At 41.3% G+C, this 23697-nt stretch overlaps 1 protein-coding gene across 7 annotated transcripts in view; it reads left to right on the top strand.

Annotated features, from left to right (window-relative positions):
- The window catches only part of MYL10 (myosin light chain 10), a 166057-nt gene that overhangs the window by 9440 nt on the left and 132920 nt on the right, over positions 1 to 23697 (top strand). For 2 of the 7 annotated variants that reach the window (XM_072882119.1, XM_072882115.1), the window contains exons 2-3: positions 5402 to 5503; positions 11591 to 11763. The exons of 2 other annotated variants lie outside the window; for them this stretch is intronic. Coding sequence is in view for 1 of the 5 variants with exons in the window: in XM_072882113.1 (XP_072738214.1) it covers positions 5447 to 5503 (57 nt within the window). In the remaining 4 variants the exon portion in view is untranslated. The remainder of the gene's footprint in view (positions 1 to 5401; positions 5504 to 11590; positions 11764 to 23697) is intronic. 3 more of the 7 variants (XM_072882113.1, XM_072882117.1, XM_072882116.1) reach the window with 2 other exon arrangements.

The following is a 23697-nucleotide window of genomic DNA, read 5'->3' as shown; positions in this document are numbered from 1 at the left end:
CAAATTATCAGATCTCTACTTTCTGTGGGAAAGCAAGCTGAGATTTTCATATAATCACATGATTCAAGAAGCTGGGGCTTTAAGAAAAAATCCAGTATTGCAGAACCAAGAATTAATTGGTCGAGTTAGCAACATAGCACTTGATTGTTTTTCTTCTGTACTGAAATCTATTCAGAGCCCAAATCTAAGAAGCACTGTGGAAATAATTGATAATAATTTTTTGGTTTGCTGGCTGAATCAAAAAATTTAGTAAAAACTTTGTTTTAAGTAAAATGAAATATTTTAATTGAGCTGAAATGAAATATTCATTTTCAAAATTTTTTCACTTAAAAAAAAATTCAGATGCTTTATTTTAAAATGTCTTCATCTCTATAAGTGTTTCTTCTCCAAGTTTGGTAAATAGTTCCAGTTGAGCTTGATCTGCAATTGTCAGAACATAAAATATTCTACTAAAAAGGTCACAATGGCTGCCCTGAGAGGTCCCAGTCTAGTGGGTGACTGAGACATTGGAAGAGTGAAGCCTTTTAAGTGGTAATTGCTGCTTAACAGTCTCAGGGGCCCAGATATACAAACATGTAGGTGTCAATCTCTTTAATTTTAATCTCTTCAGCTTTGGTATCTGGTATTTTTTGCCTTTTTACTGCCTGAGGAGCATAGGACTTCTCCTTGCTGAAATGTTGGTAGATGGTAGATATGTTAACTAGTATGAAGAGATATGCACTAATGCAACAAGAAAGGAGGTAAATCGTGACTGAGGAACCAAGACAACTTTCAGGAGGATCTTGCATCCTGTGTTCTGGGAAGTCCAACCCAGCCTCCTGGACACCTAAGATTTTGTAGCGTCTTCTATGTAGGACTGAACTTGGTCAGTTAGAGAAAAATGATGTATGGTGCCTAGCGGAAGAGAGAAGAGGAAGGCTGTTTGAAGAAGATAACCATGATGGGCAAAATCTGTAATTCAGGCATAAAAACCCCATACTGATCAGAGAATGCACTGCATCTGCTGGAGGTATAACCAGAAGATTAAAAATTTTTGGCCCATTCTTGCTCCCATTGAAATCAGTCAGCTGGTGCAGGGCAGGTTAGGTTATGACATCTGCCTTTATTTTAACCTTAAACTCCCTTCAAAAAGGCACTCTCTGAAAAGGTGTGAGTTTTTTTCCTGGTTTTTTTTTTTTTTTTTTTCCTTTCTCGGTGCCCCTGCAAAAATATAGCACAAGTATCTTAGTACCACTGTGATTATTTGGCATGACTCTTTGACTTCTGACTACACTAGTATTTCCTTTCTCTTTTATCTTTTCAATTTTTTTCTTCATATATTTATTTTAATAACTAGAACAATCTATTTTTGCAGTTGGAAGAATGCAAAATTCAATTTATCTCACAGAACACCTAAAATTAATTCACGCAGAAAGGGGGTGGTGGAAGATTTAGGTCCTGACTGTAAGCTTTTGACTGGAGTCATTCGTCATTTTGCTTCACGGATTGGAGCAATGAAGGTTTTATAGTGTGAGCCCTTAGAGTGACAGAGCTGTGTGTGATTTCACCCTGCTGTGTCAGGGTTTCCTTTTCCAGGCCTTCATAAGCAGCCTATACAAATTCATATCTGCTTGAAACTGGTGTAGAGGGGAGTTGGATTGGACACAGTCCTACTGTCGTCTTTTACACTCGGTGTGAAATTAGCTTTTCTGTGCTGAGGATGAGCACAAGGTATCTGGATCACTTGTGGTCTGCCAATGCTTGTAAGTGGGTACAGACATCGTGCACATAGAACCTTCATGTGAACTTCTCAGTGGTCTAACTCGGTTCTGTAAGATGGTCACTGAAATATTATTGCTGCAGAAATCAGAGAAAATAGCTACCTGGAGGTGTGTGTGATGCTGGAGTTCGATGAAGCTAAACTGGGGATACATTCTGATCTTTGAAGGTACTGCCTGGGATCACATGGCTGAATAATCCTTTGAAGGAATTAGGTTGCTCACTGCCTCCTGCTGATGAGTTCCATTTTCAACTGGTGGGATCAGTTTGCTGTGGCAAAGTGCTACTGGGGCAAAGAAACAACTGTAATGGAGTCTGTAGAGGCTGGCTTTAGTGATGAGATGGAAACACAGGGCTGGGCATATCTTCACGGTAGGTGCTACCAGAAATCCTCTTTGGCAGAAGCCTTCAAAGGACCAGGTATCAAGGGCTAGTTGCCTATTTCAGCCGAAGCAGAACTTCCCTGAAATGCCTTTTCAGTGGAAGATGAAATGCAGAGATCATTGAAGGATCTGATGGTGGGCATGCTTTGTGGCTGCTGAGGGAGTGGGGGGAGCTGAGTGTGCAGGTTCTTGATCCTTCCAGTCAGTTTCCACAAGTTCCTACTTGTCACCACCCCCTTTTCCAAGGTTATTTATCTTCCTGTCTGTTGCTGAGAGCTCTTGGATCCAAATGAACTGAATTAGTTCACGCCTGCCGTATAAACCAGTAGTACTGTAATAAGTGAGTGGGCTTCACTACCGAGAGCTGTGTGTTTCAGGTGGGATGCGAATCTGTGCTCTTCTCTGTCAGTGAAGGAGGAAGCAGGGTAGCAGGGCTGGGTCAGGCCTCCCTCCTGCCATGCTTTGCAGAATCAGTGGGAGCTCCAGAGTGATTTCAGAGACACCCTTCTTCCCTGTTCCTTCACAAAATGAGCAGCGATGGCAGGGGAGGCAGAACAGCAGTCAGGTTTGCCTCAAAACATCCCATTAATGCATCTCCTTCCTCTGACAGTGACTGATGGCCTGGCCCCCATCACATCACTGTAAAACCAAGTAGCACCCAAACCCTCTCACTTCAACTCAATGCAGTGAAGGGAATGGAGGAAGAGCTAGAAAGCAACAAGGAGGTGCTTGGGAAATGCTCCCTTACTAACACAGCCTCTGTCATTGCAACTTTCAGCCTGCTCTGGGTGTTTGCTTGTCAGGATGTATGCGATCTCTCAGAGTGTCAAGGGAGAGGAATGTGCCATTTGATCTTGCCCAAAGTGGCTGCCAGTAGCCCTGGTTCCTCAGCCTTTCACTGTTGCTACGTTATTAGTATTATGCCAGAGCTGCAGAAAGATCTTTGAAACGTGCATTATAATTGATGCAAGGCAAAATTTGCACTTGGAGTGGTATAAATAGTGCATAAATATCCTTCTTGCTGTCTGCACTGAGGTGAGTCTTGTCTCCAGAGCTTCCACTGCTTTTATTGCTTTTTTTTTTCCCTTCACAATACTGAATTGACTGATTTTATCTTGGCACTTTCTGTGTCTTGCCAAAAAAACAAACTCAAAATAGCTTTCCGGGGTGCATTTTGGATGGTTTTTCTGTGCCACTGAAAGAAGAGATGGTTCTTTTAAAGAATGCAATTTATTTTACTCACTTTCATCCTGAGTTTATACATGGGCCATTAGCTGCCAGCTGAGTGGTAAACACATAAATGGTGGTGGTACTGCCTACATCTCAGATCCACTTTCTCCCCTCCAAAAGCTTTTCCCTTCTCCCTAGCTGTGGTTATGAGCTAGAAAAACTCACTTAACCCTTTTTCACCAGCAGAATTAACTTCCATTAATGCTATGAGTGCTTCAGGCAAAAGAGCATTAGTCTGTTACACCTCCTCTGAGATGCCTCCTCTACGGGTGTTGAACAGGTTGAATGACAAAGCAGTCCTTTAAAAACCTGTTTGAAGATCATTTACCAAGAAAGGGGAGTTTTGTAGCTAAGTTGTTTGGGAAGTGGAAAGACTCAATTCAGCTCCCAGCTCTTTAGGAGTCCCTTGGCATGAACCTGGAATGTGCAATCTCTGGTTTTCCTGACCTTCATCTTTATTGTACCAACTTTTTCCTCCAGAAAAGGCTATCAGTGAGCTATGCTGGGGGCATGGCAGTAGAAAATGTAGTCCTTTATCTCCCTGAGCTCTAACCCTTCGTATGTGAAATGGGAGAGAACACTACTTCCTGGTTGTGCATTTTCTGCCCTTTATTTAGAGTGGGAGACCTGATCTCAAACAAGAGTGTAAAGTATAATACAAATATAAAATGTAAATGAATTTCAGTGTCTTATAATCCCTTGTCCATGTAATTTCAAGTTAACTAGTATTGGTGAAGTGACTACAATCTCATATTCCATCTTTGTAGGTCATGTTTATATGCAGGTCTCATTGAATTTCTGCATAGTTATGAGATCTTGAGGAATAGCCAGACCCCATTTTACTTAGTAACGGAGTAGGTTGTGAATAGGTCTGTTGTTGAAGCATTTATTGTTTTTCAACTTAAGTTATGGTTTCATATAAATAATATATGTAGTTAGTCAATGCCTGGGAAATGCATTCTTTTCCTTGTGAAATATTTATGGACGTCAGTGCCTACTAAGTACCCAGTCAATTTTGAGAATACAGCTCTAGTAAGAAGGTTTGGTTGCCTTTAAAGTCTTGGCCAGAGATTGGCAGGGTGGGACAGACCTGTTAGCTGAAACATACTGGAAATCTGCCATTTTATCTACTGATTTCTCCCCCACCCTTTCCCCTTGTGTGTGTGGTCCATCCGTTCCCCGAGGATTTTGAAAATGTATTTTATGTTGGTGAAAGTTTCTGAACTGACAGCAAAGACAATGAAATCCTCTGCATCACTAGGGGATAGGTACAGTATGAACCGGTAAAAAAGATAATTCATACTGCAGTTGAAATCTGTTGGGATTTTCACTTGTCAATCAAATAATCAAAATTATCTGAATATTTTCTATAACCAGTTATAACCTCCAAAATGCTGTCACTATTCATATGCGGTGCAATTTTGCCCAGTGTAGAATTCCCATATGTGGCTTCTGCATTTCTCAAGTCTTCAGGGTGGAAATGAGAATTAATCTAGATATGGGTTTACTGGTAGGATAATCCAATGTGACATGCATACTCGGGTCATCTGAGACCTTCTTTGACTTTTCTAGCCTGGTAAGAGGTGTTCCTATGTAAGGTTTGCTGTGATTGAAGACAAAGAAATGATATGCTCAGTCTTTACCTCAGATAATATTTCAGTCTTCAGATTCACTGTTGGAAATCACATCCTTTTTGTCACAGGGCTCTGTCCTGCTCTTTGACTGGATGACAAGCCTTTGTAATGAATGAAACTTCAAAGAAGGGGACACCTGATTTTTTTTTTTTTTTCCACGAAATCAGCATGCCAGTTCCTGAACTTGAAACAGGCACTTGGGGCGCAGAGGTGGGTGAACACTTTGAAGTATCAAGGTTTTATATAGGCAGCCAGACAGGAGTAGAGATGGCTGAAAACCTTCCATGATGAAGTTCAGTCCTGAAAAACCCACCCTGAATTCAAGAATTTGCAAATCTGTTTGAACTGACTCAAGTCATCTTAATAATTTAAATAACTTTTTTTTTTTTGGTCCAGTTCTGACTCCTACAGGCTGCAAAGAGACAGCACTTGCACAGACCAATGAAAAGCTGCCTTTGTAATGCTTACTGCAGTTTCCTGCTCTGCTGGCCTCTGAACGTATGATTTTCTTTTTTTTGCTTAATAAACAGCCCTCATGTATCTGTCTGAAACTCACACCATTAAAGCCTTAACTCAGCAATCTAAAATGGTGTATTTTTTTCCCTTACCTACATGTCAAATAATAAACATCAGCTTTAGTAATAAATATTTCTATTTTATATGTATATTTTTATGCCTTTGTCCCAGTTGTATTTTCAAGGCTAAGGGCTTCAGTGTGAGATTCTTGCTGCATGTTTAACAAACAAATAGTGAAAAATAAGATATGCTGATGTGGAGATTATTATACATAAATCATTGAAAAATGCTCTTTTTTAGAGAAGGGAATCACAAAAGGAGTCATTGACCTGAATAAAAGAAGCTCAGCTATACTCCAGAGAATTTGCCATTTTCAATACATGTTAGTGCTTGCTAACAATTGTAATTTATTAATCCTGTTCTCTCTTCTTTTCCTCTCTACTTGCACATTTGCTTTTTATTGTAAGCAAGAATTGTATTTGTTTTCTAGGATTGTAAATTGATCTTGTGGTCACTGATAACCACTAAAAGCTACTTGATAGTCAAAACAATCTCTCAAAAGACCCATAACCAAAGTAGGTAGAAAAGGCCTCCTCACTAGATCATTCAATTTTAGTATTTCTAAGAGAAAAAGCAGTATTTGCATCCTGAAACAGAGCCAAGGATATTCTGGCCTGATTTGCAGGTCATAACTCTCCTCATGGTCTGTTTGGAAACAGAAGCTCCTTGCCTAGTGCAAATTGACGTAGCTGTGCCGCTCCAAATGAAATACAGTCAGCTATGCTGATAGACTCCAGCATATAGAGCAGTGATAGGATTTTTCATAATCTCTGGAAAACTAGGACGTCTATTTGCTCTTTAAATGGGAGCTGAAGTCTTGGAAATTGTGCTTCTCATGCAGAGAAACTAGAAACATAGTTTATACAGCACAGGTAGATTACTATATGTTATCTTATTTTTATTTACATCTCGAGTATATCTGTTGTATAGAGGCTTTACTTGTTAAAGAGCTATCAGGCCCCTGCTTCCATTCTTGGCATCCCAAAGCTTCCATCTACATTCAGGATTGCCAAATATGTATTCATATCCATGTACAGATATATGTACATGCCCACCTGCACTAACAGATGTGATTGTCTTTTTCCTCATGTCTCTGTTTTCCAAATGAAGATGTAATAGTTCAGTACCTTATACCCCCAGCAACCAGAACTAAATTCTGCAAAGGAAGAGGCAAGAAATTAAACATAGTCCAGGGTTAGGTAATCTTATCTCAGCAAATATCCAGTTCTAGTTTGTAATCACCAGATGTCTGTCTGAAGCATGAGTTTTCTCTCCCCCAATACTCCTTCCAGTTACCTGTAAAATTGCCTAGCTTCACTTTGAATTGAGCTGTAGTCTCAGCACCATGTTTTGTTTTATTTAACAAATGTTGACCTTTTTTTATAAGATCTGTTTTCTTCCTTTGTCAATGTAATCAGAATTTGTCTAAGGAGGTTTTTTGTGCGTCTTCCCTGTGGTATGTTGTAAACTTACTGACAGAAGCAATCGAGTACTTAACTGATCATTAGCGCTCGAGTTTCCCCTTCAGCTGCAGCCATTCTATTTCTGAAGGTAGGCTGTGATGTGCCTGCTGTCTGTATCCAAGTTTTAAATCTTACTCAGATTCAGTAGGTGCTGTGCATAGCTTAGCTCTTGTCAAGTCTGGAAATGATTTTTTTTTTTCCCCCAGTTATGTTGGTAAGATGAGGTGCTTGCTTGCCAGAACCCTTCCCCCCACCCCCTCCTCTTCAGTGTCTTTAAAAAATATTATTGGGGGGGCGGGGAAGATATGAAATAAGCCAGCATGCAAAGAGAAATAACCAAGAAATATGTGGTATATTTGTGCCATACATTTTAGTAAATTCTTAATGTGGACACAAGAGTATCTGACTTTGTAGATAAATTTCTGTATTCTTAGCATTTATTGAATCAGCAATGTACCCATCAATTATGTTATACTAGCAGCTGGTCAGCCTTTCATGTGATGTACAGTTTCCTTTTCTTCTTGTTGTAATGATAGAATAATACTATTATTCTTCAGCACCTTTCAGCTAATATTCCTTTAGACTGTCATCCAGCTACCAGTTACTTACATGTAAATGCAGATCCTAATTTAGAAAAAGAATTAACTTTGAGTAAAGCATTAGTTTGTACTGGTAGGGTTAGAAAAGAGCTTCTTTCCAAATGGAAACTGTTGGACAGGTTAAAGACACAATTGTCAGTATCACTCCTCCTTATATGCCTGAGCAGTTTCGGAAAGAAGGTTCTGATTATTGGCCTCAGCCAAAGAGAGGGATATAAAGTCTGCATTTCACAATCCTTCTCTACATCATAGGTACCTCTCTGACCCTCTGAGAAAACCTGTCACTGCCTCCCTCAATACTAGGAGGCCACAGTATTCTTTAGCACATCTGCAGATTATGCCTTCCTCCTTTTTCTCCCTTCTTTCACTTCTTTCTGAATTTATTTACTATCTGTGTTAGGGAAAACTTGACACTATCAAAAATGGAGTGTTGGTGATTTGAAACCTTTCTCCCTGGTACCCGGTGATAGAACTCGTGGGAATGGTTCAAAGCTGCACCAGGGGAGGTTTAGACTGGACATTAGGAAGCATTTCTTTACCAAGAGGGTGGTCAAACACTGGAATGGGCTTCCTAGAGAGGTGGTCGATGGCCCAAGCCTGTCAGTGTTTGAGGCATTTGGACAATGCCCTTAACAACATGCTTTAACTTTTGATCAAAGTTTTGATCAAACTTTTGATCAACTCCCTGAATTGGTCAGGCAGTTGGACTAGATGATCATTGTAGGTCCCCTCCAACTGAAATATCCTATTCTATTCTAAATAGATAAGGTAAATACGTTGATGACAGATCCCTTATTTTTCACTCACCTGATTCATCTCACATTATTTCACAATAATTAAGACCATAGTGAGGAACAGTCAGTAGCTGAAGGGAGTGGAAACCAGTTCTCCAGTAGCTACAGAGCTATAGCAACAGAGCTGTAGCAAAGAGATCATCTGATTCTAGCTATGCAAGGATCTTGCACAATTCCTGCCAGTTTCTCTCTGAGACTAGGAACAGAAAAATAAGATGTTAAGAAACAGCAATGTACAGAAGGCAAAACAGCAGACCACTGACCTTTCCAGTGCGGTCTCCTGCCATGCTTCTCTAAATGATGTTTTATTGTAAAGAACACATCTTTTATTTTCTATTAAACAAACAAACCCAACAACATGCTTTGGGGAACTGTCAAAGAATTTGGGGTGTGATTCACAGCCTATTGAGGTAATAGAAAATGCTTCTCATTATGCATACATTGGTCACTTTTTAAGAAATGGTTGCAAGGGAAAACCATAAGTTGGGCAGATGTTAAACGTCTGGTATCAGACCAAGGGCTCCTTTCTACAAAATGCTGAGTAAAGCTGGCTAGAAGGCAAAACATCTGTTTTAGGAAAAATGTGGATGTTTTAGAATTTTTGTCTCATCAAGATAAAAATAAGACTTCTTGTTAAAGAGAGAGCAAGTGAGCAGAATAGAGGTTCAGCTCACAGTATGCCAAAGCCTGGTTCTGAGTGTATTCCTATAAGATGTAGGAGACCAGGGTGCATGTTTATGGTCTGCAGCACCTCCTTGACAAGGATCAATCTGTTAAGCACAACTGCTCCTGTTGGATTGGTTCTGACTTCATAAAAATCCTATTCCTTGGGGCAGAGGAGAGACGATGACCCAGAGGTTGGGGTTATTTGCAATGACTGTGGGAAGACTATGTCAAATCCTTGCTCTGCTTTATTTGGAGCCAACTCAATCTTTCCTCTATCACATGGTATAAATCCACATCACCAGGGAATGTGCTAACCACTGGGCTGCTGGCTATGCTGGGATCCTTTCCCAATCAGGTTTTGTCCATCAGTCTCAAGTTGGGCTGGAAGATTCTTCCCAGCAAGCATTTTGTTGAAACTGATGTGTTTCCCACAAAAAGTTTCAGTTCTGAGAGATCAGCATTTTCTGTGTGTCACGCCCCCCCCCCCCCCCCCCCCAAAAAAAAAAAAAAAGAAAAAAGTTTTGTTGGAAAATTCCTGACTAGCACCAGTGCTGAGCACTGATGAGGTCAATTGACCGCTTGCACCCTTCCAACGTTTATGTCTTTTTATTTCAAAACAGTTAGAGAGCTGCTGTTCTGGGCAGGAAATTGCTAAAAAGCCAAGGCTGCATTTAAATAGTGCATTCAACTGTAACTTGCACTGAGTGCAATTTTGAAATAATCTTTATATAGAAGATGTTGTCTCAACTACCTATTGAACACATGGAACCTCCCACGTGCCTAATCTTCCTGCTTTGCACAAAACATAAAATGTATCTCTTAAATACCAGAGCCAATACCATAAGAAAGAGGCCTGGAAAAAGAAACTTTAGTAATATAACCCGTAAGTCCATCCCAAAGGGACTTCCACTGTCAGATGAAGACTAACTGGGAATGTGTATGTTGAGAAGGGAAGGGGAGAAGAGATAAGGGGGTCAGAGAGGTCTAAACAGTTCTTGCATGAATTTGTCCCTAGCAGAAAGACAAAGAATGCTAAACAAAGATTTTATTGGCATTAGAAATGTGACAACTATAGGCAGCATGTACGTGGGGCAGCTTTCCTAGTCAGCAGGTTACTGTTTGTATTCCTACCTCTGCTGTTGGTCTATTGAAGGGTTCTCGGACAACTAACTTTCCCCTTTGTGCTCCTGTTTCCCTAGTTGTAAAGTGGTGTCAATGACATTTGTTGCCTTTGTAAAGCACTTTGAGATCTATGGGCAAAAGGAATGTGTTAGGGTTGTTCTTAGTTCAGAAAGGGAAGTCATCCTTATCTTCCTATGTCTCTTTCTTCTTAGGGAATTTTTCTTCTGTTAGGAAGAAACTAGTGATTACAAACTAGTGAACTTAGAAGGGGCGAACAGTCTTGACCGCTGAGCCAAGAATCAAACCTTCCTGTAGCTTAGTTGTAGGATGCAGATTATGTGCACTGAAGGTGTATGCAGGTATTTGGAAAGTACTTTACAGGTGACAGATGGTGACAATTCTCTGGGTGTCCCATTGCAAAATGTGTTGAGCTAAATGGAGAGCTGGGTCAGAGGCAAGCCAGTGATGCTGACCTCAGAGTAAGCATCTTTACCCAGCTGGAATTCAGATCAGTCAGCAGCCCTGCACCAGAATTGTCCAATTGCTAGTCACACAATTTATCCTGGCATGAGGGCTGTCTTGAGCTACATCTCAACTCCATGTACTTCAAAGCCCCAGGCTGGCCAACCATGGGCATGTACTTACACTACTCCCTCCTTCAGGTTATTATTGCTTGTGCTGTTTTACATGGTCATAACACTTAACTATCCTCATATGCAGTGACTGTCCTCAGAAGCTTCTAGTATGCATAGACAGGGCAGGCACAAACGAGTAATGTGTTTTGCTAGTGAGTAAAATGAGACTGAAGCAAAGATAATGCGCATTAAATAGAAATGATATAATATTTAAAAAAACCCAACTTTGCAATGTTGCCATTTTCTATACATGAATTGCCTGCATTTAAGTCACGACAAAAAAAGTTTTAATGCCTTTGAGCCCTTATCGCCTATTGCCATGGGCCTCACAGACAATCAATAATACAGCCAAACCAGCTGTATTTAGAGACTTTGTTCTGCCATTTGATTCCTGAGCAGATTTTTCATGACCAAGATAGAGAATGGAATAACTGACTATTCAAGAAACCTCATTATAGAATGAGATCCCATACTCCAGTCCCACAGCTTATTGTCCACATGGAAACCCAGCTGAGAAATCCAGCATTGCTTTATCAGCAAAGTTACAAATATTTACTGAGGAACAGAAGTCAAATGGGAAGAACTGTCTAATCCAAGCTATGTATGCTTATAACTTCCCTGAGCATGAAAACAACTGGTTTTTCTCAATTTTTCTTGCTATATGGGTGGTCTCCAGTGTTATCCATAAATAATCTTTTTTTTTTTTTTTTTTACTTTGTACGGGATAAAGAGGATAATAACCGTACCAGCTTCACCAGCCCATGGAGAGAACAGCTGAAGAGAGCATGTGAAATTGCTATGATGAATAGCAGAAGAGGGGAAGGCTTCTTGCAGTGAGAGACATCTAAGCAGCACTTCAGACCAGGAGGCAAACTGAGCAAAAACTTTTTTGGATGTAACCAGGTAGGTTGCTAGGATCGTGTTAGGAGTGGTGTATGGTATTATAGAACAGAAAGTCAACAGGTTCTGCATGCAAAAGAAAACCAATTAAAAAAGAATGTAGTAAAATATGTGATTCAAACCTTATAAGGAAGGAAAACTGAAGCACTATTCCAAAGAAAGAGCTTGAACTCAATAAAAGAAAAGAGATTCTAAAAAAAGTAATCTGTAGCTTAACGTGGGCACAGCAATGAGAAGTTTACCTTGAAAAATCAACTGCAATTGCTGGAATAGTTTCTCTCTAGGTATATCATAGTATCTAAGATTCCAACCAGTATTATGGTCTGGTATGCTAGGCACTGTCTGGTATGCCAGCACTGCCTGCTGTCACCATTTCCAGATTCAGTCTACTCAAAGACTCATGAAAAAAACAGCTCAAAAGAGGTCAGTCTTCTGACCATCACTCAGCAGACTAGTGCTCCAGCTCTTCAAGGAGTTAGTCAGTAGGACCCCCTGGGAAACGGTCCTCAGGGACAGGGGAGCAAAACAGAGCTGGCAGATCTTTAAGGATGCTTTCCATAAAGCGCAAGAGCTCTCAGTCCCTAGATGCAGGAAATCAGGCAAGGAAGGGAAGAGACCAGCATGGCTGAGTCAAGACATGCTGGTCAAACTAGAGAGCAAGAGGGAACTGTACAGGCAGTGGAAGCAGGGACAGGTAACCTGGGAAGAGTACAGGGACACTGCCCGCTTGTGTAGGGATGGGGTCAGGAAGGCCAAAGTGCAGCTGGAACTGAACTTGGCAAGGGATGCAAAGAACAACAAGAAGGGCTTCTACAGGTATATCAACCAGAAAAGGAAAGTTAAAGAAAGCGTACCTCCACTGATGAACAAGAATGGTGACCTAGTGTCAACAGACGAGGAGAAGGCTGAGGTACTCAACAACTTTTTTGCTTCAGTCTCCTCTGGCAACTGCTCTCCTCACCCCTCCTGAGTCAATGGACAACATGTTGGGGACCAGGGGGGTAAAGCCCCTCCCACTGTAAGGGAAGATCAGGTTTGTGACCACCTGAGGAACCTGAACATATATAAGTCTATGGGACCTGATGAGATGCATCCCAGAGTCCTGAGGGAATTGGCTTATGTAGCTGCCAAGCCAGTCTCCATGATATTTGAAAAGTCATGGCAGTCAGGTGAAGTCCCTGGTGACTGGAAGAAGGGAAACATTGTGCCCATTTTTAAAGAGTAGAAAGGATGACCCTGGGAACTACCGACCTGTCAGCCTCACCTCTGTGCCTGGGAAGATCATGGAACAGATCCTCCTGGAAGCTATGCTAAAGCACATGGAGGACAGGGAGGTGATTCGAGACAGCCAACATGGCTTTACCAAGGGCAAGTGCTGCCTGATCAACCTAGTGGCTTTCTATGATGGAGTTACCACATCAGTGGACATGGGACAAGCAATGGATGTCATCTATGTGGACTTCTGTAAAGCCTTTGACACGGTCCCGCACAACATCCTTCTCTCTAAATTGGAGAGATATGGATTTGATGGGTGGACTGTTCAGTGAATAAGGAATTGGTTGGATGGTCACATCCAGAGGGTAGCAGTCAACGGCTCAATGTCCAAATGGAGATCAGTGACAAGTGGTGTCCCTCAGGGGTCCGTACTGGGACCAGTGCTGTTCAATATTTTCATCAATGACATTGACAGCAAGATTGAGTGCACCCTCAGCAAGTCTGCAGATGACACCAAGCTGAGTGGTACAGTTGACACACCAGAAGGACGGGATGTCATCCACAGGGACCTGGACAAGCTGGAGAAGTGGGCCCGTGTGAACCTCATGAGGTTCAACAAGGCCAAGTGCAGGGTCCTACACCTGGGTCGGGGCAAGCCCTGGTATCAATACAGGCTGGGGGATTATGTGATCGAGAGCAGCCCTGCGGAAAAGGACTTGGGGGTACTGGTGGATAAAAAGCTGGACATGAGCCGACAACGTGCACTTGCAGCCCAGAAGGCCAACCATATCCTGGGCTGCATCAAAAGCAGCGTGGCCAGCAGGTCGAGGGAGGTGATTCTGCCACTCTGCTCTGCTCTGGTGAGACCTCACCTGGAGTACTGCGTCCAGCTCTGGAGCCCTCAGCACAAGAAGGACATGGAGCTGTTGGAGCGAGTCCAGAGGAGGCCACAAAAACGGTCAGGGGGCTGGAGCACCTCTCCTACAGGGACAGGCTGAGAGAGGTGGAGTTGTTCAGCCTGGAGAAGAGAAGGCTGTGAGGAGACCTTCTAGCAGCCTTCCAGTACTTAAAGGGGGCCTATAGGAAAGTCGGGGACAGACATTTTAGCAAGGCCTGTTGTGACAGGACAAGGAGCAATGGTTTTAAACGATGGGAGGGCAGATTTAGACTGGATTTAAGAAAGAAATTTTTTACAATGAGGGTGGTGAAGCACTGGAACAGGTTGCCCAGAGAGGTAGTAGAGGCCCCATCCCTGGAAACATTCAAGGTCAGGTTGGATGGGGCTCTGAGCAACCTGATCCAGTTAAAGATGTCCCTTCTCTTGCAGGGGGGTTGGACTAGTTGACCTGTAAGGGTCCCTTCCAATCCAAAGCACTCTATGATTCTATGATCTAATACACAGCAGTCTTTCCTAAGTTCCTAGTGGCTCTGAATCTTCTTTCCTTCTAGAGACAGTATGAGGATAGCTTCATTAGGGTCACAGGAGCTAGGCTGTTGTGAAACTGTCTCAAGAGAGAAGAGAACCTTTCTCCTCTTTAGAGATACTGAAAGAGAAAATAGTGTGTACCTTTCTATTAAAAATGTGTCTTGCCAAGAGGAGCAAGGCTTGAAACCAGTATGTTTCAAAGATGTCAGCCCCACTGTGCTCATAGTTAACTGTTTCAGCTCAGTGTGCAGTGATGGGTAGCAATGGTGGTAGCAGAGTACTTCTTGGGAGCTTGAAAAGCAGTGACCTAGAAGCCTCTGTTCCAGAGACAAGATCAAGCTCTTCTGTCTGTCAAAGACACTGACCAAATTCATAATGTATATGTAGAATATATGCAAACCACCTCTACAGCATCCCAGCTTCCTCACTGCCTTTAGTAGCTGCTAAAGAGCCCAGATAGCTCAAACCAAGGAGATGTAAGTTGATTGACCCTTTTAGCTCCAGATGCCTTTGGACTTGCTAAGGTAGGAGGACTTGCTAAGCTTTAGTCTGTCTCTGGCCAGTCAACACACTTGTGAAGGCCTCGGGCTGGTCTGACTATTTGCTACCAGCAGCAGTCCAAATGTTAAAGATCAGCACATTAGATAAATATTAACAGAATTTCAGGCCAATAGTTCAGGAGTAAAACACTGCCATGTGTTGAGATGTTGTTTTCCTGATCTATAGCTGCCACTGGTGTGAGTTTATGCTAGTGGCCCTCTTCTCCATTTCTCTAATGACGGCTGTAAACCTCCTCTATCAACAAGCTGGCTTAAGCTATGACATGACTGGCTTTGCCCATCTCTCTGTACACTTAGCAATCTCTTCCTTCCTCTCAAAGTGTTTTGGAAGCTCACATACATCATGGTGGGACACTGAATCTATTGCTGGCTTAGTGATGAACAGATGTCAGGAAAAAAATGGTAACGGGAGAAAGTCTGAAAAAAGTATTCTTCCCTGGGGGCCTTCCACCTAGCAGAGGCATTAGTAAAATGCAGGAGAGTCTTTCTTCAGGTTGTTCAATGGCAATCAGTTTAGGTCACTCTTGAATGGAGTTTTCTTAAGGCAATAAATGTGGGAAGTTGCTTTTCCACCAGAGCGTTGGTAGAGCTTGTGTAGATGAGTGTGTGACCAATCTTGAACTAGCATTTAGGTACATTGAATCCACAATGTTGCCTCCCTCTCTGAGGCAGGCCTAAGACTTCTGGGTAAGTATGTTATCAGAAAAGGTAACTGTATACTATTCACAAAAAGAATTATGCATTTCAGGAGACACTTGACTTTTTTTTTCTAAAATAGTTCTTGAATTCCCAAGTGCCTAAATCACTTCTGAAAGTAAAATACTGACTCTTCAATCAGAAGCTTTTGAAAGTATGACCCTCTGTGTTTTTGAGTTATTTTCCTCTTCAAGCACTTAAGTGATTTTTAAAGGCACTGATCACCCATAGATTGCTCTGAAGTTACTGATGGTTGTGAGTAGTCAGCACCTCTGGAGAAGTTGAGAAGTTTGGTTCCTCAGTTCATTTGCTTGTATTTTAAAACTGTGGCCGCTGCTTTTATTGACTTTTGAGACAGGTGAAGCTGATAAAAGTGAATGAGTATAAAAAAAACTTAAGTGCAGCAGAGGATTAAAAAGCAGGGAAGATGATGAGAAGAGAGATTGTGGCCGAGATTAAAAGGCAGGATTTCATTGGGATGTTTTCCTTATGTCAAGACCTCCTTTTTATTGCCTTTTTTTTCTTTATATGGAGTTACACTGAAAAATCTTCATCCTGACTCTCCCACATCCCTGTATCTTGTCATGGTCAATGATGTACATCCTTGTAAAACGCAGGTTAAATATTTTTGTGGTTCAATGTTACCTGGCTTGGTGGAAGCAGAAGGCTCACATACAGGGCTGGTAGGAATGAGTCATTTTATAAGTTACAGTCTCTGCTGCTCCCCCTCATCTGGACCTGTTTTCAGCCTAAACCTAGCAATGTCCTGTCACTGAAGTCACTTAAAACCTGGAATAGAGAATTCATGCTGCAGCATACTATGCCTGCATCCTGTAAGCAGCAGTTCTGAGCTGGGACTGTGTTCCCTGCCTGCAGTTCCTTAACCTCAGACTCTTCTGAGGCTTTGTGGTATGTTTCATATTTAATTTTGGAGGTCTGGACAATTCTGCTGCTTGGATCTCCTGAGTTAAACAGGGTCAGACCTGGTTAGTTCTTGGATGGGGTGACCTCCAAGGAAAACACAGGTGTTAGCTGCAGGAAGTGTGATGGTGATTCAGTAAGTGGCTCAGTTCCCTTAGAGTCAGGATTGAACTGGTAAGTCTCTCCAGGGCCAGAGAGTGGAGTACTAGCAGAGATGACATCTTCCAAAGGTCAGGGCAGCATGGAAAACTGATGTCTGTTTATTTTGTTTGCAAGGGCATGAGGAAAAGTTCCTGCCCTAGAAATGAGGCACCTCTGATGTGACTAAAGAAGTCAACAGAACTCTGCTGCTTTAAAACTGGGAAATGACCCTTTGAAAAGATCACACTTATGGTATTCTAGGAGGCCACAAAACACCATTCCTTAGTCTACAAAAGCCCAATTCTTTTATAGCCTTGCTGCTAGTGGAGAGTCAGCCCTGCTGTCTGTGAAGAATGTTCCTTCTTTACATGCCAAAGATTACCAGCTTGATTACCATGATGGGTCAGTATAGGTTGTGCACAGAGTAGGTTTACAGGTGAAACACATGCAAAACAGTTAAAGTGTGCTAGCTACTAACAGCACCTCCATTTGTGCTCCTTCCTCCTTCAATAACAGCATGAGCTAAAACAGTCCTTATAATATTATGGGTCATAGGTAGCCCAAGACTTCCATGAATAGGCCTGTGGTTTCTGTTGGCACAGTGTGAAAGCCTCTTCAGGGCAGAGCAAAGAGATGTTTCTCTGGAGAAAACGTGCATCAGGTCTCCTAATTTCTCTCCTCCACTATGGCCATGTAGTTGCATCCCCTGCCCACATGATCAGTCTGTACAGTGCTAAAACTGGGAAAATGCAAGAGGCTTCAAAATGGGTGGGACAACTTCTACCTACCTTCCTCGCTCTGCTTATCTAGATACTGTTCTCTGCTACATGCAAGGAGGAGAACAACTACTGAAAGGTTTTTCATCCCAACCAGGATTAAAGCAATTACTCCATGTGCGTGGACAATTGTGTCCAAGTGTCTCTTAGAAGAGGTCAAATTAAGAAGGAAAGTCCTTTGTAGACTTGATACAGTCTGTGGTTTGTCTCAGCTTTTCACATAGCAGGTTAGCTTAGAATGAAGTTTTCATTCTTGATTTATTAAGATCAGTTTGTACTTTAATCATTTTGGGTCAAACATCCTTTTTGCTTAGGACTTTTCCTAAGTTTCTGAGTAGTAGTGAACGAGAGTTCTCCTTGTAACAGAAATCTTTCTACCTCTTTGGACCCAGGCATGTATATTACACCTGGCTTAAAACTTCAACTTTCTAAATGAGAAATGATGCTGTGGTTAATCCCACTAAAACTGAACAATGATCTTACTGGCATCCAATTTACTCATGTGAAATACCTTTCTCAAATTAGTGTGAATGACTAGGCCTTGTTACCATAAAATGCCTTAAGATGAAATCTACCTTTACGATAGATTTTTGCCTCATGAAGAGAGAACTTTTTCAGGACAATTATTGTTATTCCTCACTTGTATTGTTAGTCTATCGATCATGAATTTATTGCATCTTTATTTGGGACAGTGCTGAATGCATGCTTAGTTTTAAAGTATTGAGTCACTATTCATTACTGATTTACTGAAATCTGTAGTGGGAACAGTGCTAAGCATTTTTGAAAGTAAAGCAAAGTGAATGTAAAGCATATGCTTAATGTTAAGCACCTGCTTAAATGTTGTCCCAAAAGAAGGATGGGTTTCTCATCCTTAAGCATTTTGCGTTAAATCATAGGGGCTGAAATTCAGGATTTGTTTCATTGAATCAGTCAACTTAGTAAAAACGAGCTATTTTCTGATCAGCCACTGATGGTGCTTTCTATGCAGACATGCTCTTGGATGCTCCATCTCATCTGCTGCTTGTTTTCGTTAGTCCTGGAGTTCTTTATGTACATTTTTGCCAATTGCAGCTGGAATTGCCACTTACTATTTGAGAGGAGAAGGGGGGAGCAAGTACAATTTCCAGATATTTGTGGGTTTAGGCATCTTCATGACAGCTTTAGTGAGCTTGCTCATATTATGCTCTTCCTGGCATTTCCTCCTTTTGAAGTCATTAAAACCAATTTCATATTTATAAATAAAATGTCCTAATGCATCTAATATTTGATGAGGTCTGGCTGCTGCCTGCTTTTCTTTTTAATGTTTACACCAGGTGCCTCTTGCTATCAAGGAACCAAGCAATGAATAAATTTAACAGATATTTCTTTTAATTAGCCCCCAAAGAGCTAGCAATGAAAAACACTATCAGAAACATTTTACTGCTTTAGAAAATATAAGACTTCTTCACAAAGCCACTACACAGAATTACAGAACAGCAATAAAATCATCACTTGCATGCAGAAATAGATTGTTTACACAGGGATCTTGTATGAACTGTGCATTTATTAGTATTAACTTCTAATCATGCAAACACTTCCACACATGCATCTGAGTAGAGCTATTGAATTCAGTGGGACAACTATGCTGCCTAACACTAGGTACATGCATTAAAGTTTGTAGGTTTAGGGCTCCATTTGTGTATATCCCTAAGAGCTTCGCCTTCTCTCAGAAGGGGTGAGGAAAATTTATATTCCAGGTTGGTGTAATTACTGTAGCACATACAGTATTGGCAAACTAGATTCTCTGAATGTCTGCAACGTTTCAAAGCAGTTTAAGATACAGGCTAAAGGCTGACAGTTTCTTATTCTGACTTACATTCTGCCCCCTCTGCTTTTGATTCTGCATTCAGAGCTGCCACAAGAATGTCAGCACTGCAATAAATATGCATTTATGTAGCACCTTTTTTTGAAGTTTTCTAAACACTTTACAGACAGCCCTTTATATTCACAGATCTCAAAGTATTTTAGAAATCTCTGTTAGTATTGTTATTCCTCTTTTATTGAGGGAGAAATGGGTGTGTTTCAAGGGAAGTGACTGATCCAGGAACCATTGCTTTCAAATTAGATAAATCAGAATTCTCCTATGAAAATTTTCTCTGAAAGATCTCAAGTGGCTCTGAGGGAAAACATAAAGTTTTTATTTCCGTGTTGCAGTTAGCTGATATAGGCAGGACTACACAAAGCTAATAACCCTCACATGTGACAATAGTCAGCCTAGAAAGCTCCTATCAACGAGATACACAGGAATTATCTCCACTCTATGGCTAGGGTATCGTGAAGAAAATCCAAGAATCCTGACTCCAGAGTTGTTTGTTGTAGACCCTAGATCATGGGGCTGTGGGGGTGTGGTAATTCTGCACTGAGTCCCTCCCACAGGTCAGTTTTACATGGGGCTTTAAGGGAGACTGAAATTACATCCTGGAGTCTATTTTTTCTGTATGGTTTATCTGGCTTGCAGTTGAATTGTCCCCAAGAGGTACAGATTATGTGCCCATGCAGCCCTGCACTTGAAATATACCCAAAACCTGGAGCAATGGGCAGTGGAGAGCAAACACATCCACAAAGATCTGCAGAAACCAGCCCGATCTGATGCAGCCAGAGTTAGCATATCCTTTTGGTAGCTGATGCACTGCTATCAGGTGTGTCTGTGCCACAGTCTCTGGTACCTCTCATAGGATCCATAATGTTTCGTTGAGTCACAACCCCTAGATAATGGAGTGTACAGGGTCATCCCATTGTATTGATCCAATCCCTGAAACCGCTAGTTGAGGGAAAAAAAATACTCTCTCCCCCAGCTGTATAGAAGTTCCTTAATTAGAGAGCACTATAGAGCTACAGAAACATTCTCTGACAGCAAAATATTTCCCATAATGTTGTTATGGGAAATGTCTTAAAAGTGGTAATCAATTCCCCTTTGAAGTCATTAACAACCAAAAAATGAATGCAGGAATTGGTGTGAGAGGGCTGGAAATATGAGAAGGTTTAAAGTGTATCTCTTTCATGTGCTCCAGCAGAGAGAAGGGAAGAGATCCAATTGCTTTCTTACTCTTGGAATGTCTCTGTTGGTTTTAATAGTGTGATGCCCTAATGACAGACTCCACACACACTCTGGGGTATGTTCTCAACTTAATCCATGGGGATACATGTCTGTAATACTCATTAATGTCAAGGAGCGTTAAGACGAACATAAATCTTTGCTCACCAAGATGTGAATCTAGACTCTGATGTACACCATACAACATCAGCTGCTGACTGAAGAAAAAGAGGAATTCCAGCACCTAGAAAGTCTACTTGAGAGTTCCTAGACTAAACAATCGATCCAGCCAAAAAAATCAGGGATGAAATTTCTACTCTACACTTTGGTTCAAAAACACCAGCTGTGATAGAGAAAGATGCATACCCAATGTGCAGCCGCTGGCTCACACAGGAAGTCCATAAAATCCCTGTGAATCCCCATTTGGCTAGATAAACTCTCTAGTTCCATCAGAAACCTTGAAAAACAGATAAGCAATGCATTACTCAGTAAATCTTCCGTGCCATACAGCTACGGAAAACATCACACTATGCATATACATAAAGAAAAATGTTGACGCCAAGAAATTGGAACTACTCTATAACAGACTTCTGATTTGTGATTTCTTTGGCACTGAGCCTAACAAAAAATCACTGTGATTTCCAACTACAAATATTTTTGGAACCACCAGACTTGCTCCCATGTGTATGTTAAATGAAATGAATGTTCAAAACCCATAATAAAACCCCAGAGGGAAGACTCTGATCAGAATATTAACATTAATCTTAGGAAGTCACTAGGAACCATTCAAGCTATAATAATAAATTGCAATAAAGAACGAATATAAGGGCTTTTTTTCTGTCTGTCCAGTAAGCAGGTGTTAGTATGAACGCTCTAATCTACACAGTACAGAAGTGAAGTGGTTGCCCTTAAATTTTCCAGTTGCGTAACATAAATAAATGACATTACCATAATACGTACAGCAATCCCTCTTATACTAGCTTAAGTGTAGTTTAGGGAATACTGCAGATACTGAGATAACGTAATGCAGCTATCCGAGACAAGGCTAGAAAGTTTTCAAAAGCAATCCTTCTATCAACAGCTTCAGAGTCAAAAGCAGGAGTCTGAGTTCACTCCAGATTTATGGTAGGAGCCGTTGCCAGGCCACTTGCTTGTGACTGGGTCCCTGGTCATTCAGCCTGGGAAGTCAAAGATGTCCGGACACGATGCTATCACGTTGCTCCCGTACTAGAGCAAGTGGCTGAGCTGCACTGTTCTGACCTGCCGCCTATACTGAACTTTGCCTTTGATTTTATTTGGATCCAGACTGAAGTGCCTGAATTTAGCTATCCAAAATGGTAGCAAAGTACCTTACCAACAGTGGCTCGATTTTCAAAACTAATGATCATTTTCAAATGCAACTTCCTTTGACTAGCAGCAGTTAATCAGGACTGCTCAGCGCCATTGTCTAGATAATATGGATATATATTTTTAGTCTTAAACCATTGAGTTTAAATGCTTTAACCACAGTCTCCAACACTGAAATAAAACTGTAGTTCTCCATGTACAATATTTGCTTGTAAAATTTAGCAAGAAGAATGATCAGGAGGTGAATCAAATCAAACCAAACCTGCACCTTTATTTTGATTGGATTTTTTTAAAGTTTGATGTTCTGAAGTTTAAGTAGTGACAGAAAAATTTTCTCGTTATCATTAGAAAGACAGACTCTACCACGACTAGCACACAATTCTACTGGCAATGTCATAGTGTTTTCACAAATAGGTGGGAAACAAAGTGTACAGGAATTTCTTAATTCAGTAAAAGGTTGCTTTCCAGTTCAGGCACTGACTCCCAATGGTGAACATATTTCTGTTGTCATGGAGAAGTCATTTTTCACACCTGGCTATTTTGTGCCGTTCACTGTATTTCTGATGCAACTCAGATTCCAGGAAGTCTGGGAACTCCCACAGCAAAGCCTGCTCTGCAGAGATCTGTAGCTCAGCGGCAACAATAAGGAGTTGGAAGCTAATCCATGTTGAACTGTATCATTGAATCTTTTGGGATTCACTCAAAGCTTGTTAGGAAACAGAGAGGTTATATCTCAAATCCTGAAATGCAAAGCATCAAGACACCTCAAGGAAATTTTTTGACCACATGTACAATGCAATTCACAAAGAACTGGCTAAAAATGTAGTGGCTTTAGCCCGTCCCTATTATGAGTTTTCTGCGTGCAGCCTCACAGAATAGCAAAATTGTCCTTCCAGATATGAACAGTGCTCTATTAATAGTCTATTAAGTACTAGGAGCGAATGAAAGACACTTCAGATGACTCTTGAAAAATGAATCAGTATCTACTCTGAAATTGGACCCCAAGTATGGAAACATAAAATACGATGTGGCTGTGAGAGATTATTTTGGGGCCATATGGTTTCTTACTCTGCTCCACTCTCCTTTTCAGGGAGCAAACATGTCCCAGCACCCTATATTCATTTGAGATTAATACGGGCATGTTTTGTGAGAACACTTTGTTGGGCTACTAGGAATTTTGTTCTCTCATAACAGACAACTGCTCTGGTAATGTCTCCTGACCTGTCTTTGTGGAAAACGCTTAGGCAGGGAGAAGCTCTTATGCACCGATTCTTGCCTTCATCCTACAAATAAGTTGCTGGTTTTTCTCTTCACCACTCTGCTTTTATCTCTCATGTATCCTATTTGACACATCTCTCCTGCTGACTGCTGGTGGGGCAAGCCTGTGATTTGTTCCGAGCAAACACATGTGCACAGTTTCCACCATTGTGTGGTCTCATGTTATGAACTTACCTGTGGGTGTTTACTTTGGTGGCATGACCTGTATTTTGTAGCACTGTATTTTTTTCCTCCTTCCTTGATATTTTTTTCCCCTCAGCCATGATAACTCTTCGTCAGAAGCTGCTGCATTTCTGCTTTGATCATATAGAACGTAGCGCATAGCCTCGGGTAACACAGTGCTGCTTAATACAGATGAAATAGCTACAAACCCTCTTAGAAGTAGGGTTTAAAAAGGGATACCAGTGAAATCAGATCCCTCTAGCTGGACAGCAGTCTGATAGGAGAACAAGGGCTGTTGTGGTATTTGGCAGCCAGACAGTCTTTATTGTTATTAGATGAAAC

This window comes from Ciconia boyciana, chromosome 17, assembly GCF_034638445.1.
Source record: "Ciconia boyciana chromosome 17, ASM3463844v1, whole genome shotgun sequence".
NCBI lineage: Eukaryota > Metazoa > Chordata > Aves > Ciconiiformes > Ciconiidae > Ciconia > Ciconia boyciana.
Note: the sequence above shows the minus strand (reverse complement) of the source record. Positions and strands in the feature narration are given on the sequence as shown.